At 34.2% G+C, this 18,485-nt stretch overlaps 2 protein-coding genes across 2 annotated transcripts; one reads left to right on the forward strand and one right to left on the reverse strand.

Annotated features, from left to right (window-relative positions):
• Nucleotides 1–3,631: 3,631 nt before the first annotated feature.
• Nucleotides 3,632–5,046, forward strand: LOC147400898 (TLC domain-containing protein At5g14285-like). The gene has a single exon (XM_086441960.1). The coding sequence runs from the start codon at nt 4,046–4,048 to the stop codon at nt 4,787–4,789; it is 744 nt and encodes a 247-aa protein (XP_086298086.1). The 5' UTR covers nt 3,632–4,045; the 3' UTR covers nt 4,790–5,046.
• A 2,274-nt stretch (nt 5,047–7,320) lies between these two features.
• LOC147400899 (lysine histidine transporter 1-like) lies at nt 7,321–13,031 on the reverse strand. Its single transcript, XM_086441959.1, has 8 exons — nt 12,735–13,031; nt 9,911–10,068; nt 8,874–9,260; nt 8,378–8,771; nt 8,163–8,268; nt 7,984–8,075; nt 7,818–7,886; nt 7,321–7,717 (listed from the first exon to the last, which is right to left on the reverse strand). The coding sequence occupies exons 1-8, from the start codon at nt 12,780–12,782 to the stop codon at nt 7,619–7,621; spliced, it is 1,353 nt and encodes a 450-aa protein (XP_086298085.1). The 5' UTR covers nt 12,783–13,031; the 3' UTR covers nt 7,321–7,618.
• Between the last annotated feature and the right edge of the window lie 5,454 nt (nt 13,032–18,485).

The following is an 18,485-nucleotide window of genomic DNA, read 5'->3' on the forward strand; positions in this document are numbered from 1 at the left end:
AGGGTACATTTTATTCTAGTAAAATCTTTGGAAAAATCATTCTCAATATTTAGCTTTCTTTCTATCTTCTAACATTACAAAGAGTATTGTTTTTATTATCTTATTATCTATAAAATCAACTCAAATAATTTTTAAAATTACAGAATTGGGCCTACTCGCAAGGGTGCACCCTCACTTACCCAATGCATTTGATGGGCGGGCATTGCACATGCCTAGGGAATGAGTATGGCCCACATGCCTTACTCCCATCCTGCTAGTCGGACGTAAGTTCAGATACCCACATTATAGGGAAAAAAAGAATCATTCAATAATTATCAAATGATCTGAAAATTAATGGACCCACTAATTCAATATGGTCATCTGAATAAACAAGGAATAGGCCTTGATGTTGAGCATGTAAATGTAGGGTTAGACCAAACAATTTTTTGTCCATAAAACCAAGAATGATCTATGGCCTACCAAAGCTTGGTTTTTTGTAATTTAAAATACTAAGAGATTTTTTTAAAATAAATAAGAGTGTCAATGGGTACCCCTTTAATCAGAACCAAACCGAAATCGAAAACCTTGGTTCATCTAATCTCAAACGAAAACAAATTGAAGGAATCAGAACTATTGGATTTTGTTCGATAAGTATCCACAGGTACACGAAATCGATTTATTTTATCATTTCTTTTTATAATATACATGATTTAAGGTTTTCCTACATTTTAAAATAAATAATATTTTATAAAGTTCGTCAATTCTTCATATAAACCATGCATTGGAGTTTAAAATGGACCTATCTTTTAAAACTCTATCACTTGTAAAGAAAATGAATTTTGATTTTTTGAAAATATATCACTAACTCATAGCTTAAGTGGACAAATTGTAGTTAAATTGCTACTTTATACATAATATATTAATTTTTTTATAACAATTTAATTTTTTCCCCATTTAATTCTTGAGAATTGAAAACGATGGGTACCCGTGTTTGTTAGTAGTTTTGATTCTAATTCCACTTATTTTAAAGTCAGATTCAGAATCGGCTCTAAATGTAAAGGTGAAGCCATTTGTGGGATTCCTGATTTCAGTGTGGAACAATAGTAAATATAATTCTCTAAACAACTAAAATATATTATAAAATAATTAGTCTACTATCATATCTAATCCTTTTTTTTAGTCCCGAAATTAATCCCAGCTCGGCCCAAACTTGTTAGGGCTGGTTCGGCCTGATAGATTGGGCTTGGGCTTAACCAACCCGGCATCGGGTTTGAAAGCCTTACCCAAAATAGCAACAGTAGCGCCCCATAATTTTCTTTGTGGTTAAGACGTTGGCTACGTTGATTTATAAATTTTTAACATTTCGTTGGGACCCACAAATCGCACGTGTGCCTCTTAAATTATAGCGAGTAATAACGTGTATTAGTAGAGAATGAAATCTTCACGTTAACTTCATCGATGATCGATCGTGCCTAACCTTCCAACTTTATCTACAACCATAGCCAAACAAAGGAATGATTCTGTGTTTTTAGTTGGTCAAATGATGTTCACTTTCAATCAACCCTACCTTGTTGGATGAGTTAATTAAGCACAAAATTTGATTGATCCCCTCACAGATGGATTGTCAAGTATCTGGTCTCAATTATTTGATTAATAATTCGATTGATGATCTACAGATATGACAAAGGTGGTTAATAAACAGATGCACCGGATCATTCCCCATAGCTGGGAAAAGCGTGCAAGTAATTGCAGTACCATCACCATGCACTCTTAACTATTTAAATTAAATTGCAAATTGGCTAAGATTGTGGTATTTTTTAATCAATGGCCCAACTAGATGTGGCCCACTGATTTAAAGGGTCGTGATCGATTAGCTCATGCATGGATTATCATCTTTTGATTCAAAGGGAACCAAACCTCGTGATGAAAAAACCCTAACCCTTATATTTCACTAAATTTCTCACAAAAAATTTGAAGGTGGTGTGGAGTGTAGTTGTCGTCTATATATGAGCAATCGAAAGACCTTAATATAATAAGGTCAGTTAGATATTCGATTATTCAAATCCAATTGGCAATTCGAACTAGTATTCGTATGATATTAATTTACTGAAATATTTTGAATACCAAGTTTGAAATTGACTTTGAAGTAGAAATTGATCAAATTTTAGATAGAAAAATCAAGAATTTTTCATGAGGGATCATTACGATTTTGAAAACGATATATGGAAGATTAAATTTAAAAGATTCAAAATAATTTATAATACAGATTAGTATAGACCATGAGTATTTCATCTCATCTCATTCCTCGTCAATATCGAGTTGACTTATCCAAGTCATCTTGTCTCAAACAAGACAAATACAAAAATACTTTATAACTTGATTCAAAATTATTTATTAATATGTATTTACATAAAAATAATTTTAATGCTTTTTTTATATTTATTATATAGAATGAGTTGGATTTATATATTTTAATTTTCAGATCATTTTTTTTTATTTAGAAAAAAATATTTAAATTATAAAAATTTAGAGAGCCTCTATTTCCACACCAACTTTTGCTAATATCACCTAATTATTTTATTAAAAAAAATATAAAATCATAGGACAAATTCTTCTTGCCAATATTTTTTGACAATTGAGTATGTATAAAATGATTCTCATTAATCTCGAGGGATTGACTTTATGGTAATTTCAAACCGATGATATATTAATCCTATAGGTCATGAGTTCGATATATAGTATGCGCATTAATTCCTCAACCACCCCCTCTTCCCAGGGTGTACCTTCACTTACTTGGTACATGTAATGTGTGAGTGTTGCACGTGTTTCGAGACTAATCCTTAGATAAGACCACGACAAAGCTCAGATACAAACTCGAGGAATGATCTATGATTTTATGATGGGGACGTAGGGGGCATGTGTTAGAGGGGCATTAGAAAATCATTACAATTGTAAATAATATCACTTATTCTTAAGCCACACCAAAATGATTGGGATGAGATTTGTAGCTACATTACAAGATAAAGATAAGGCTTTTATATAATTTCCCATTAATATATTCGAGAAGGTCAAGTGTGCTTATCTTCATTCAGTTTGAATATGCGAAGTATCTCACTATTGACCCAAAACATGGAGTGTAAGACTAAATTACCCAACATATAATAATTGGAAAATAGTGGGGGAGGGACTTTGTTTTTCACTGCGTAGATGTGAATCTTCGAGATACGAGCAAAAACCATCCACGGTTATGTGCGAACCTCCACGTCACGAGCGTGAGAATCGCAAGTAAATCCTAACGTCACCCCAGCACTACTCATAATAATTTGGTGACTATCTTGATAATTATCATGAAATATGGGTGGAGGATGTATCAGAATATTCGTGATTGATCCGTACACGTGGACCAATCACGTCCTCCACTCACGCGAGAGCGCAAACTTGTGGTTGCTCACCAACCACAGCATCAACTAGTATTTCTATTCTAATCAACGATAAGTCAGAAATCAATCGAATTTAATCATTAGATGACGACATTTTTTTTTGCTTATGTTACCATCAATATTTTACGACATGGTTGGTAGATTTTAATAACGGTTCATGATCAAATGACATCATTTAATATATAACAGGGGTGTATCAAAACTGTCATCAATGAGACCCATATATGATCCGCGATCACGACGACCGATGACAACACGAGTAGCGTTCAAGAGTTTCGAAGCTCTCACCATCTCGAAAACTGCAATTTCTCTCAAGAGATTTGCCGATTAAAACCCTAACTTTCGCGATTCGAACATATTTTGATTTGATCAACGAAGAATCTCTCTGTTCACATAGGGAGATAAAGATTTCTGTAACTCTGTTTCCGTTCGTCTCTCAGTAGAAGCTCTAACCCTAGTTTTGGGGTTTATAAATTCTTACTAGTTTTTTCTCGTTATAAATCCTATAATTTGAGATTTCTATTGATCTCGAGGTTTTCAAGTTTCAAGATTTCAATATTATTGGGTAATTTTTTATTTTGTTGAAGAACTCTATTGTTTCCTGTGATTTTCAGTACTGAATCTTCATGGAAACCTTAATCCCCTCTCTTCCATTCCTCCCTGTGTTCCTCTCAATGTTTATGGTCATCTATCTTCTCGCCTTCTTTGGGGTTTTTCGCCATTGGAATCCAAAACTTCGCCCCGAAGCTTCAAGTTGCCTCATTTCTTTAGCCCATGGAACTCCTGCTGTTTTCTTGGCCGCTTTTTCAATTGCAACCCAATCTCAACGTGGGTTCGCCGCTCGAAACACCGATTTCCAGAACATGGTTCTTGATTTCAGTATCGCCTACTTCTTGATGGATCTTCTCCATTACATGATCTTCTTTCCGAGTGATGTTCTCTTCATTGGGCACCATTTAGCGACCCTTTTCGTGTTCGTGACCTGTCGGTACTTGGTCTTCCATGGTGCATTTGCAATCCTCGTTCTTCTTGCCCTAGCCGAGGTCACAAGTGCCTGCCAGAACGCTTGGACTCTCGCTAATGCTAGGAAAGCCGACGTGCCCACTGCAGCCAAACTGTATGAATTATTGTCTCCTCCATTTTATGCGTTCTATTCGGTTGTTCGTGGGCTCGCAGGGCCGTTCTTTGTGTATGAAATGGGGGTTTTTTATCTGAGTGGAGAGGCAGACAATGTGATCCCAAGGTGGCTTTCGGTTTCTTGGATGGTTGTGGTTATAATGGCAATTTCAGTGAGTATTCTGTGGGTTTCGAATTTATGGCTGGAATTGTATAAAGAGAGGATTGGGAAATTGGAGAAGAAAGTGAGATAAAACTTGATAGGTTTCTGGCTGGGCTACTATAGTATCAATGGGGTTTGGTTCTCGTACGATGTAATTATGGGTGATTTTTGTAATGGTGCAGTGGACCGATAGATCAACATGCATGTATCCGTGTCCTCAGCACAATTCTCTGTGACGAAGATGTTCTAAAGCTTACTTGGTAATCTGAATGTAGATTTTCTATAATTCATACATTGTTTGTTCCATAATTTCTATATATTTTATATTATAATTTGATTCCAAGCTAATAGATTCAGATCCATGACTTCATTACTTGCATCAAGAAATGACCCTTACTAATTGAAAACTCCAGCCCTTAGGCACCCTAATTCCAGTGAAAATCAAAATAGAGGATCAAATCTTAGTGACCCAATCCTTCTGTCAGGGGTGTTGCTCACGCTCACAAACCTTGCTTTGGCGCTTTTGGAATGAATCCTTCTCCAATCCCTGCTCTCAAAATATGAGAACCCGCTCACATTTCATCTATCATATTAAGTATTTTTTTTATTTCTTAAATAACTATTAGTCATGTATTTCCTAAAAAATTACAATTAGTAACAATAATATTTTAATGACTAAAAAATTAAAATATTATTGTAATAATAAAATTAATTTGAATCCTTCAAAATAGGAGCTTCGATCGTTAAATCATATATTGAATATTTAATTGGTAATAATTATATTGATCAAGAATTGTTTTGTCGTAACTAATTGGAGGTGGTGAGTAGCATAGTAAAATCAGTAATATAGTCGAGCTATATAAATAGTACAAAAAAATACAAACAAGCAATGGATGGATGTAGGACAAGTGAAAATATAACTATGGACCATGCTGGAGTCATGTAAAGAATCTATTAGAAAAGTGTGTTTATTTTATTGAAATTATCAATTCTAAATTGTAGAAGATGCGTTTTATGCAAGAGAAAGTAAGTAGTGATGGATTAATTAAAGCAAATGAAGTATACAATAGTAAAATTGATATTTGAATATATTATATATAACTCAATATATATCGTTTTGGAGAGGCTCTACACCTTAAGATATTTTCAACTAGGCGTTTTTGCGTTCGCATTCCTGCTCTCACACCCACTCCATGTTCTGGTCACTAAACTTATAGTACATTTTAAATTATTTACTTAAGTCAAAAGAAGAAATATAACATTAAGGAGTTTGAGTGGTCACAAAGCAATGTGCTACTAACGAAATTGCGCATAGTAGAGATGATGATGTTGAGAGGAGTGAGTAGAAATACTATAAAAGATAGAATTAGAAATGAACGCATTTGAGAAACGTAGGAGTAATCCCAATAGAAGACAAACTAAGAGTCCTTTGAGATAGTTAGGATATGTTCAAGGTTGATTACAGCCCTAGGTAGAAGAAATATTCAAGTGAAGGTTTCAAAAGAGTGAGAGGTAGACCCAAAAGAACATGGATTGAGATAAGGGCATAAGGCTCTGAACTAGGCCATTTGATTGAGTCTAGACCCAAAAGAACATGGAGTGAGAGGCTCTGAAGCAAGAAAATTTCACGAACAACTAATAGATTAAATAAATGAAATCAGTATTAAGTTAACAGAAGAACAGGGGAGATATGTTCAACCCACAAGCACACAATTGTATTTAACTTGCTCTTCTGCTTCTGCTCTTTCCCTTGGGGACAGTAGCCATGATAAAAAAATTTATGCTAATGTTCACTACAAATATGTTAAGATTCGTTCTAAGAACATGCCACAATAAAAATGTTTCCATGGATGAGAATATCTGGGAATCTGCAGAGCTTCTGAAGCAAGCAAGAGATCTAAAGGAACACCGTCTTAGGGTGGATATAGAGGATGGAAGGTGTTTGAACAAAGAACCAAATTTGTTTTAACTTTTGCAAATATTAATCATCAGTTAAGTGCACTAACTTCTCTCCTAGATTAATACTTAATATGTGACACAAGTTGCCTTATGTGGTATCTAGATGTAAGGTGATAAATTGAAGCTTTTGTCATTGGTTTCCAATTGATCAGTATAATAAGCTTTCTAGGTGTATCAATACAGATTTTCTAGGGTGCATTTTTCTCGAGAATCCTTGGGAGTATTGTATTCTCTCAACTCTTTTGCTCATTTGATGTTGGCTTTTACTGAAATTTTGTTTCTCCTTAGCCACAATGTGCTTTAGTTATTTTTCTTATTCTTTTATTTTATGATAAAATTGCATTTTGGATTTCCATTTACTTGGATTAATATATTGCCTCGAGAGGAGGAGATTTGAAAATTTGATTTATTTAAGTTAAAATTAGACCAAATGAGGAAGAACAGCTTACTATTGAGCATTAATTCTCATATCTTGGCCTTTCTATGAGAAAGCATTTTCAAGAGGTAATTGAACCAATAAGCTTATTTCTTAATTAACCTAGCTTATCTTCCAAGATAAAAATAAAGTTTTACCTGAAAAAGAGAGAGATTGCTATTAAAAAAAACCAAAAACCAAAAACAAAGCTAAAACATCATCTACACCCATTGTCATAAAGGGGAGAATTGAAATCCACAAACCCATACCACCAGAGCTGAAATTAACATGAAGAGACTTCTTGTTCATAGTACTTACATATAATAAACACAAAGAAACAGTAAATTGTAAAACCCTGTCAAAGACCTTCAATGGTTCCATGGCCTTCCTAAAAAAAGCTATAATACCAGACTCCACAGAGAAACCAAGTAGGTCTAGTTTGATCAAAAGATGAATCCTGATCAACTCACTACATACACATGGACACAGTCGATGTCATCATATTCCAATGATCTCCCAATCACTTTTTCTTCTCGTGTGAGAAGATCAAGAGTAGAACTGGTAAGTCTTGGCTTGAATGATGATCTGCCTTAGCCCACCAATTGGTGATATAGTCATCAACAGAAAACCGAGAATGATGCAAATCTGAAAAAATACATGAACCCAAATGAAATCATCAGCTCAATCTTGTAGAAAAACAATATACACACATAAAAGAATAAGCCCAAATTTGATTTTAACTTACCCAGTTTGTAATCCAAGATAAACTGAATCTTTTTGGCTTGTAGATCGCTAGCCACATAACACAAGGGAGCTGCAGAAGTGTAGAAAAGGAAAATGCATTAGTGCTGAAATGAAAATTAACTGATTATGTTTGTTCTTGTAAGAAAGGGAGAAAAATCAGTACTTACAAAGTAGGTAGTTGGGGCGAAAGCAAATCCTCCAAAGAATCCAAGAAGTCCACCGAAGAAAGGGAAGGTTATGGCGACGAACATTGTAAATGCTACTCAACACAGATATTTAACTAGGAATAAACTTCAGAAATATGAGATTTCACAATCACTTGGATGAAGAAGATGCCATTACTCACCAACGTAGAGACTTCGTGCAATCAAGCGGAGAACAAGACCAGGTGGGAAATTCATTTTCTTTACCAATACAGTTTCCATCATGTCGAACACTGGCATCGCATAAATCTACATCCATGAAAGTGAAGGCAATGTCAGGTTAAAAAGCCTTTAATACCAAAAGAAAGAGAAGAAGAATGGGGCGTTCCAAATTTGGGGAGAAGGTAAAACATTGCACCTGGTAACTTCCAATAACATGAACAACAACAAACATATTAGCCGTCACAATTAGCCAAGTGGGTTTCTTCAGTGAAATTAGGATGTTGTCCTCGACTTCGTTCCCAAACATATAATACCCGATCAGAGCGACAGGGAAGTAGCATATAGCAACGATGATATAGGCAACAACGACACCCTTCCACATGGGTTTCTTCGATGGCTTCTCAGGTGTAGAGGGGATAGTTGCTTGGATCTCCAATACTACATTATGCCCTGCATAGGCGAAAGCTACATCACCCAAGGCACTAAAGAAGCCAAAGACGGTTCCCGTTGAGGTCGATGCTTTGTAGCCATATTGCACATTTGGTTGAACCCCTTTATGAACTGAAGCTGTCCAAGCAATTGTGGAGTAACTGTTGAAAAACAAGTTGCAAAAAATTAATAAAATCGATAGAAATAAGAGTGATAAGGCCTAATAGGAGCCAAAAAGAAAAGAAAAGAAGGGAAAATGATACCTCAGGGACATGACTGCAGCAGCCAAAGACACGACAGATATGGAGTTGAAGTTGGGGAGCTGGGAGAGAATAAAATGACAGGAGGCGAAGATCATGATGAAGTAAGTGAGTTTGATATCTTTGCAGGGTTCTTTGCAAACCAAGTAATGAACCTTCTGCAATGATTTTCCTCCTGTCACCATATAGACTATATCCACGCCAACTTCACAGATCAATTGTTGAGGTACAACAATCCATAGACCGAGTTTTTCACCGAAGGCATGCTGACCCAGTTCGTGATATCTGTCGAACCGCTTCCCAGGCACCATCTCATGCATCTCAACCATTTGCCATAAAGTGTAGAGAGTGATGACCCATGATATTATAAGTATTGTCACACCAGGTCCCCTAAAATTATCAGGAAAAATTGATGAAAATTCGAGACATAAAATCACTAGAGTTTGCTTGTGCTTATGGCACGGGCATGCTCTTTGTGGATAAATGGATAAAAGAGGAAACATGGTAAAGCTAGAGAGGTGTAATTGAAAAATGAGGGATAAAAAAGGAAAGATTGTAAAAAGGAAAGATAACAATGTTGAAGGGGTGAAGTGAAAATGCAATAAAGTGTAGACTCCACTCTAATGTAGTTTGGGTAAGATACACAAAATTATTGCAAGTATACAAAATTATAGCAAAGTGGAACCTACCGTTGTATTTTTATTATATAGATGGTCTTTGTTTCTGAAAGAAAGGTCGTAAAGTTACAACACCACCATCTTATTCCAAAGATTTGGGGCAGGTTAAATGAGTATTTTTAATTGTTCTACTTAGCAATAAGTCTTTTATAGTCAAAGATCAATTTATATGTGATAATTTAGTCTAAGAATCCGATTTGGGAAAATATTGACATATAAAGTCTTCGTTGTTCATCACAGAATTAAGACCATAAAATCTTCATTTCTAAGAGAAATGTATGCAATAATCAGAATGGCATAATCAAATAAATTCTATAGTTTTACCATATTTTCATTATTATAAAAAATAATAATCAAACATACCAACCAAGGTGAGCCATGGCAAAAGGAAGACTGAGAACTCCAGCTCCAACCATGGCAGTGACATTGTGGAAAGCTGAGTACCACCATTTAGCATTTCGGGAAGAAGTGATCGGAAGCCAATCGTCGATCGCCTTCTCCTTCTCTGTTCTTTCATCAATCTGTGTAACATTATCCGACATTTTTGCACTCATTTTTAAAGAAAAATCAAACCCAACACCCAAACTCCTCAAAAAATAAAATTTTCAGAACTAATTTGTTATGCTCTTGATGCAAATAAAAGTAGTAGATTTAAATAGATCTTCTTGTGAATTGGAGAATATAGAATTAGCAACTTTATAAATACGGTTAAATGACACCAACTGGAGAAAATTTGAATGTTTCCTATTATAATTGAAACAGAATCTTTTAGAGTCCTAGAATCCAGTATTTCGGACGGTAGTGATTATATCTTATCAGTTTGTGTTCTTTTGAGGATGAAATTATCAAAATACCCTTAAGTAGTAGTGGTCTATTGCAATTATTTTGTCAGGAAAGGGTAGTATTTTAGGGGTATTTTGATAATTCAGCAATCTGACAGATGTAAATTGACTAAATTCTATGAATCTGAATATTCACACTTTTTTGGAAATGTAGTTGTCATTCTGCTGTGGGACTTATCGCTGAGATGAATCAGCCAATTAATAACTTTGCATTGTGAGGCACATTAATCATTTGCTCACGTGCATATTCTTACTCTGTTTTCAATTTTTAATTTTTTTTCCAGAAACAAACAATGTCGACTTCTGTCCATGGGTGGTCGGATCACTGTAACAAAGTTTGAATTCGGTAATTAGTTGGTCAAATTTTAATTTGATTAATTAATTTTGTTAAAAAACTTTAAGAAATATATAAACACTAATGATTTTTTGATTAAAAAATTTTCACTCGATTTGTACTCTGTTGATGTGGCAAGGGCAAAGAATCGTTGATCTTTTTCTTGCTTATCTCAAAGAAAAATATCTATGATTTTATGATCTTGTAATGTCAACCAAATAGATATTGAATGAAAATTTTTGAGTTAGAAAATCACGACTCATATATAAATGATATTTTTAGGTTTCTTATCAAAATTCATCCCTAAAATTTTAAAGAAAGTAAAATTTTGAAGGTAAAAATGTTATTGTATTCTATCATTAATTGAGTAGATTTAATTTGTTAGTCTCTTATTACGATCATTATAGCCTGGCCCATTGTGGATCAAATTTGTATAGTGTTACTAGACCTGTTTAATATGAGGTTAGGTAGGCTGATTCATGTACGGGTAGGGCCTAGCTGGCCCCAGGAAAGCGAATTAAGCCAATTGGATGAAATTATAATTTTATTTTGATTATATTTATCATAAATATAAATGTTTGTGAGACTAATAACATCTACCCCAAATGTGATGATGTCATTTCAATTTTGTTCTTGTCCTTTTAGGATAATTTACAAAAGCAAATAATAAATAAAAATAATATATATTTTACTTCTTTTATTTGTTTTATATCTTATGCCTTATTGTTTGATAGCTCAATATAGATTGAATGTAATATTAATAAAAAATTTCGTCATGATCATCATCATCATCATCATCAAAACTTTATCTTAAAGATTTTGAGATTTTATAAAAGAATCTTGCTCCTCTATTTTCATCATTATCTAAATTCAAGTCTTTTGTTATTATTGAAAGAGGGTTCATAATTGATCTTTCTCCATACTTGAGATTGTTTTGATGAGAAATACACTCCAGATTTGGTCATCCTTTCAAGTGTAAGAGTTTCTGAGCTGATCGTCCAGAGAAGAAGTTTGGACTGCCCATCTAGACTTAGAAGTTTGAACGTTAAGGTTCAACGTGAAAAACAAAGTGAGCTCAAATATCGTAATCCCGTATCCCACCAACTTTATTTAGTAGTCGTGATAAACAGATGTTCCTGACGTGGCAGTAGACAAAGTCATAGATCTTTACTTTGGGATACACAAGAAAAAGATCTATGGTTCTGTTCACATGCCACATCAAACGTCAAGAACGTCAAGTTTAGCGAGTCAGTGTATCATTAGTGTTATTTATAATGAACGGATCAAAAAAGCACTCAAAATTTACTCAACTGTACAGAAACATAGATAATTTTCCACGTGTATCCGGAGGAAAAAACCTCTGGTTCAATACGTATACCACGTCAGTTGATTAAATTTTTGAGTTTTTTGTTTTTGGAAAATGCTGAAATGACAAAAAAAATTTACTGCGATTCTCACAAATCTGACGTGGGATGTGTACATAATCATAGATGTGTTTCCTCGTGATACGAGTAAAATCCATCTATGATTATGTATGCATGTCCACATCAGACTTGTGAGAATCACAGTAAATTATGTGTCACCCCAGCATGACTCTTTGTTTTTTAAAGTCATTATATCATTATTCTACATTTTTATGGATTTTCTGAACACGTATGTCATTTGAGACTTCCCATCAAACGGTTGGTTGAGATATATACTATCTTCCTAGAAATCAGTACAAGTTTCCAGGATCCTTCAATATCAACCGTCTGTGTGCCCAAAAATCATTGGAAAACGAAATAGATTTCAAATTGAAGAAGAAATGAGTGAGTGAGAAAGAAGGATTAAAGTGGTAGAAGAAAGTGAGAGAAGATCAGACTAAGATACAAATCAAGAAATGGGTCTAACTCAAACAAATTCAAAGAGTTCCACAAAATCCCTTTAGTTATATCTAATTATCTAACAACCAAAATCAAAACAAATGAGAGAGAGAGAGAGAGAGAGAGAGAGAGAGAGAGACTTATCTCACCTTTCTGGAGACAATACTGTCATCATCCTCAGGAACTTGGGTTCCCATATGGCTGTAGAAATTTGCAGAAACTACTCACAGAGAAAAGAACAGAGCGATGGTTTAGAAAAAAAAAATCAAATAGATTTGTATTTAAAGAAGTCTAAGAGATGTTGACGATAATAGATAGGGAGAGATGACTTTTGTGTAGAAAGTATCGAAGTTAAGCTGTATTAAAAAAATTTAAAGGCAAAAAAAAAAAAAAAAACTTGTGTTTGGAACTGTAAGAGTCGGAGTTCTTTAAGGGATTCTTGTTTTTCCACTTGTCACTCTTTGCTAGTTTGTGTCCAAGCACAGAAACAATGACATTTTGCTTTTCTGGATACCAAAGGTGCTGCCGGCAATTTATTTATAAAATTGAGGGAACATTATAATAATATTAAACCTTAAGGCGTAAATGGTCCTCAAGTTAGATTAGGGCCTGTTTGGTTGTGGGTTTTGTGTGAGTGGTCCAAAATGGGGTAGGAGTGTTGGCATTAACTTGATTTTTTTTGTTTTTTGTTTTTGTTCTTTGAAAAGAGTTTTGGTGTCACAATCGAATTCTTGGCGATATTAATATGTTATACTAGTAGGGTTTTTGAAAAGGTTTTTTATTTTTTCTAAAAAAAATATCCCTGTTAAAAGATTTTTCACTTTAATCATTTCATATACATGGGTTATGCATGTCCAACCTATAGATGATACAATTTAACCAAATTATTAAAGGAGTTACCTAGGTCATGTCATGTTACCTATTTAATAAACGTGTTTCAAGCTTTTGACATGATTATCAAACAAATGAATTAGGATCGGTTGAGTAAATTTTTAGAATACCCTTACCTCAACATGACACAATATGACATGATTCCATCGCCACCCCTAGTTGTGATTTACGAGTAAGTCAATGGAACCTACTAGTACATAGTACATAGCATAGAGACTGAATCCATTTTTAGGAGTGCCGCTCCTGCTCATGTCTTACTCCCAACCTTGCTCTCGTGTTTTGGGAGTTAATCCTTCTTCAATTCTCTCTACAAAAATAATGGAATCTACTCCCAAAATTTTGAGAATCCGTTCTCCACGAAGATCTCACTCTATTGATCATATGGTGTTACAATTACACAATTATAAGAGAAAATGTTGCCAAACTATGGGCATGGGATGGGTATATGTGATAAGGAGAATGAGAATGTAATCCCTCTTGAAAAGTAAAGAGATCATGATGCAAACAAGGAAGATGGGAAGATGAACTCAAACTCTTCAATTTTCAAGGTTCTCTCTCTCTCTCTCTCTTTCTTTTCTTTCTTATTTTATATTTTATATATATATATAATAAAAAAGAATTATTATGTTTCGATATAACTAGAAGCCATTAGGAACTTTCAAGGAGAGTCTTTGGAATGAAGAAAAAGTTGAGAATAGGTTTTATTTTTAAAAGTTTAAAAATAAAAATATTTAGAAAGCAATGTGGGATTTACAAAATATTTGAAAAATGAACCAAAAAGAACTTTTACAAACTTCAATCCATGTAAAAAGATATTAACCAATAGAAATATTCTTTAAAAAAAATACTTACTTTTCTTTAACAAAAAAGTACACTAACCATAAAGTAACTTTCAAATATCAATTTAAAATAAACTAAATTAATTTTATTTGAATCAATTTTAAATAAATATTAATCAACATTTACTAATATTTATTTCAACAATCAAAGCATCAATAGATCCTGGCGTTCTTAATCAATTGCACCTTTTAAGATCATGACTCAAACCTTACATCAACTTTCAAGTTTTGTGTTGATCAAACTTACATCAAACAATTACTTGATGTGGAAGGAACAACTCCATTTGATTATGGAGAGTCAGTATAACGATGGCCATATTTGTGATGATCCTTGATGAAGAATATGAGTCCATCTTCCTTCTTTTCCTTACTTTTTAGGGAGAGAATATATTCTCATTGTATTCGCAAGAGTGAAAACATAGCCAAGTTATGAACCATAGTAGAACTATACTTGTCTAGTTCTCAAGGTACAATGATGGTGTAAGCTCCTATTGTTCAACAGAGATGCCTTCACGATGTAGCTTCTTGGTGTTAAGTTTGAAAATGGCATATTTTCAACCTAAAAAATAAGAAGATTTTGGCTTGAGGTTGAAAACAAGACCATTTATGTCATCTTCATTTTGTCCGTGATACAAGACCTAGGTCAAGGGAAATGACATCTGTTTGAAAACTTAGTGATTAATCTTTAATATTGATTCTAAATCAAATATAAAATGAAATGTTAGGCTCGTTGAGTGAGTAGGAAGGTTCATAGGATAGTCCTTGTTATATGTGTAAAAAGAAGAAGACGACTTGCTTGTTTGACCAAAAGAAAGGCAAATGGAGAATCATTCATCTTTGAATGTAACATCCATTGATCACAACTATTCTTCTCCAATTCCTTTGATTGGCTTGTATACAGCTGCTGCCACCTCGGTTATGTTTTCTATTTATGATTTTTGATCTGTTGCATGGACTACGTTCTAGGAAGCCATGGATACCTTGTCGATTTTTCTCACTTAATTCCCTTACGCTCACCCTTCTTGCAATAGCTACCAAACTCCCAGTAGATCTCACCACATCAATGCCTTCTGCTCATGATCAAATATCTAAACTTACTGGAATAGTCTTAATATGTATCTCCATAGGTTTTTTCTTTCCTTCACTTGGAGGTTAGAGTCCTTATGAACGTATTTCCAATATGGCCTCTCTGACCATCTTTGTAATAGCCATTATTGTCAATATTAGTATACAAATGGCCACTAGGGTGATCATCGCGTTCATTGTAGAACATGTGATTATCTTGTCTTTTATGGCCCTTTTGCTAATTGCATTATGGGATTCTACTTTTAGACTTCATTTTGGTTCTGATGTTTTCCTTGATGATATAAAAGAGCTACTTGAAAAGGGTACTGGCCCTCAAAGTTCAGAGAACCAGTGTATGAGTCATCGAATTAAGTTGTTTTACATGTCTAGTTATGGAAACAACCCTCAATTGTTTCTCACTGATTCCGCACCTGGTATGACTATGTGCATAATACCCATAATTTGCACGGTGGTTCCGTTACAAGCTGCAATTAGATCCCTTGTTCTTAACAATAAGATGGAGTTTGGTTATGGAGTTTCAGATTATAAATGGTCATCATCGAAAAATCATCAAGCCATGAACCGATATTTGAAGCTATTTAGCCAACAAATCCAATTCAATGATGAATCCCAAATATTTAAGACGCATAGAAATCTTGTTTCTTCATTCAATTATTATTATTTTTATTTTTATTTTTCTAAAGTCATGTCTTTTATGCAACTTACATAATAAAAATCTATGAAAAATAAGAATAAGAAGGATCCCCAATTAAAGAACAAAATCAATACATCAAGTGATCATGATTGTTTGATCAATATAATATTTTAGATCATGAACTGATCAAGGGCTATGTAATCAAAGACTAGACAAAAGACATTTCAAATCATTCATTCATACTTATAAGGTTTACAGAGAGGCTTCTAACCAAAAATGTAAAAGTGGGTAAAACCCAAAAACTACCTATACTAAACAGTTTGCTTCAAGCATTTATGGAAATCTGATAGAACTTAAAATATAAATCCTTATTTTTTTAGATAAATTTACAGCAAGAGTAGGTCAAGTGTTTGAAACCCTACAAAACAATGAATTCTTTGGTACTACCCTCCAGGTCCGGTTGACCCTTGATTCAACCAATTGCACATAAGACTTTCCGATGGGACAATGTGTGTGACTGCGAGATTAGTCTCACCCGAAGGGTTGGGATACCCACTATAAGCACATGAAAAAAACGTGCTAACCACTCTCATTAATTGGTCAATCACACAAAAATATCTCCACCAAAAGTGGCTCAAGCACTTCCTCCCAAGGCACCTTGGCCCATCAATTTTTTAACATGATCACAATCCCATGATATGACATGCATATTGTGAGTTTGGTAACATTCCAAATTATTAGGACCTTAATTTTCTTGAAAATGATTTGAATTCAAAACATAATGGAAGAAAATGGCCACCCCACCCCCTAAGTGGTTAGGTATTTGTAACTCTCTAATTTGAATCGACTTGCCCAAGATAACTTGGTGTCGTTAGTAATTAGGTCATGATCTTTGTGTTACTCAAGATCGGTTTGATTTGGATTTGCCTTGAATTCTAATTTCTTCAATCTATTTGGATCTTATTCGGTCTTGAGTCATTCTTCCTCTCATATTTTGACTCAATCACATTGAAATTGGTATGGATCATCTGAATTGGCTCAATATTGGTCAAGTATTATTTAAACTTCAAGATAATGTGACCAAGTCTCATTCAAACATATATGCACACTATTATCCTAAAAAAATATATTCCACACGCAATTATTGATATACCCTCTAACCTATTACTTAGAAGAATAAAAATGTCATTGTCTAGTCTACCTAATTTCTTTGTCCATATATGGGTATTTTGGTAATTTTAGATAATTTAGTCTCCTTCTTCAAACAAAGTAACTTAAAAATTAGGACTTTTCATACCTCTAACATCGTTTAAGGTTCTCTATCTAATTCTGACGTATGGCTGAGATCTGAGGACAAGTACAGATTCCTAGAGAATTCTGATTTCTTAGGGATATGTAAAAATTTTCCAGAGATGTATTATCTATAGGAGTATCTTCTCATCTAATCCGTACCGTTGGATTTGATAAAAATCTTGAACATGGTTTCTAAAAAATAATATAACTAAAATAACCGACCAAAAAGCCTTGACCACAGTCTTTGAGGAGAGACTAACAAGATATGATTTCGTGAATGCATCAATTTCTTTCCTAGTCTTTTCATTCATCCATTTCAACATCTCCATCTCTGCTACTTTAAATTTACTAAAAATGATGTTTATTTATTTATATCTTGGTATCCTCCTAAATAGCAGGTCGGACCATGACTAGGCTTTGCCCGATCCTTTCATCCGACACACTAACATATCCGACAGGACTAATTCAAGGTTATGTGCACCGACCCACATAGTACACACAACTTTTTTATTTGAGGGGCGTGAAAAGATTCAAAGTCGTGACCTAGGTATAAGTCAACCCGCTTCTTTGCCATCGCAGCAAATCCCTAATGAGTATAAACATATTAATTGTTGGCCCAAGCAGGTCTTGAACCTATGACCTTGATGCCTTTTCATGTCCAACATTTGGTTTTATAAAGCATAGTTGGCCTTTATTTTTTTTTTCCATCTTCTAGAAATTTTCTTTTATTTCAATTAATATACGTCTTTCAGGCTATTCTTGTGCAGGAAGAAGCTTCCAATTTAATTATCTAGCTTTGATTCTATGGGTAACATTCTCATTAATCTTTCCATCCCTAAATATGATAGACGTGTAATAAGAATCCCAAGGGATTGGTCTAGTGGCAAGCTGAGCCTCGATAAACTCTTGAGGAAGGGTAGGTCAGGAGTTTCGAAACCCCATGAAGTAATGAATTCCTTGGGGCCACCCTCCAAGGTCCAGTTGACCCTTGACTCAACCAGTTGCAGGTAGGACTTTCTAAGGGGATGGGGTGTGTGATCGTGAGATTAATCTCACCTGAAGGGTGAGGCACTATGTGAAAACTGAAAAATTTGACGGGTCAAGGCTTACAAATTTTAGAAACAGAATTTTGACGGTCTAGGACCGTTGAAATTCTT

The sequence above is a fragment of the Akebia trifoliata genome, chromosome 5 (genome assembly GCF_017979445.1).
Source record: "Akebia trifoliata isolate Shusen 1 chromosome 5, ASM1797944v1, whole genome shotgun sequence".
NCBI lineage: Eukaryota > Viridiplantae > Streptophyta > Magnoliopsida > Ranunculales > Lardizabalaceae > Akebia > Akebia trifoliata.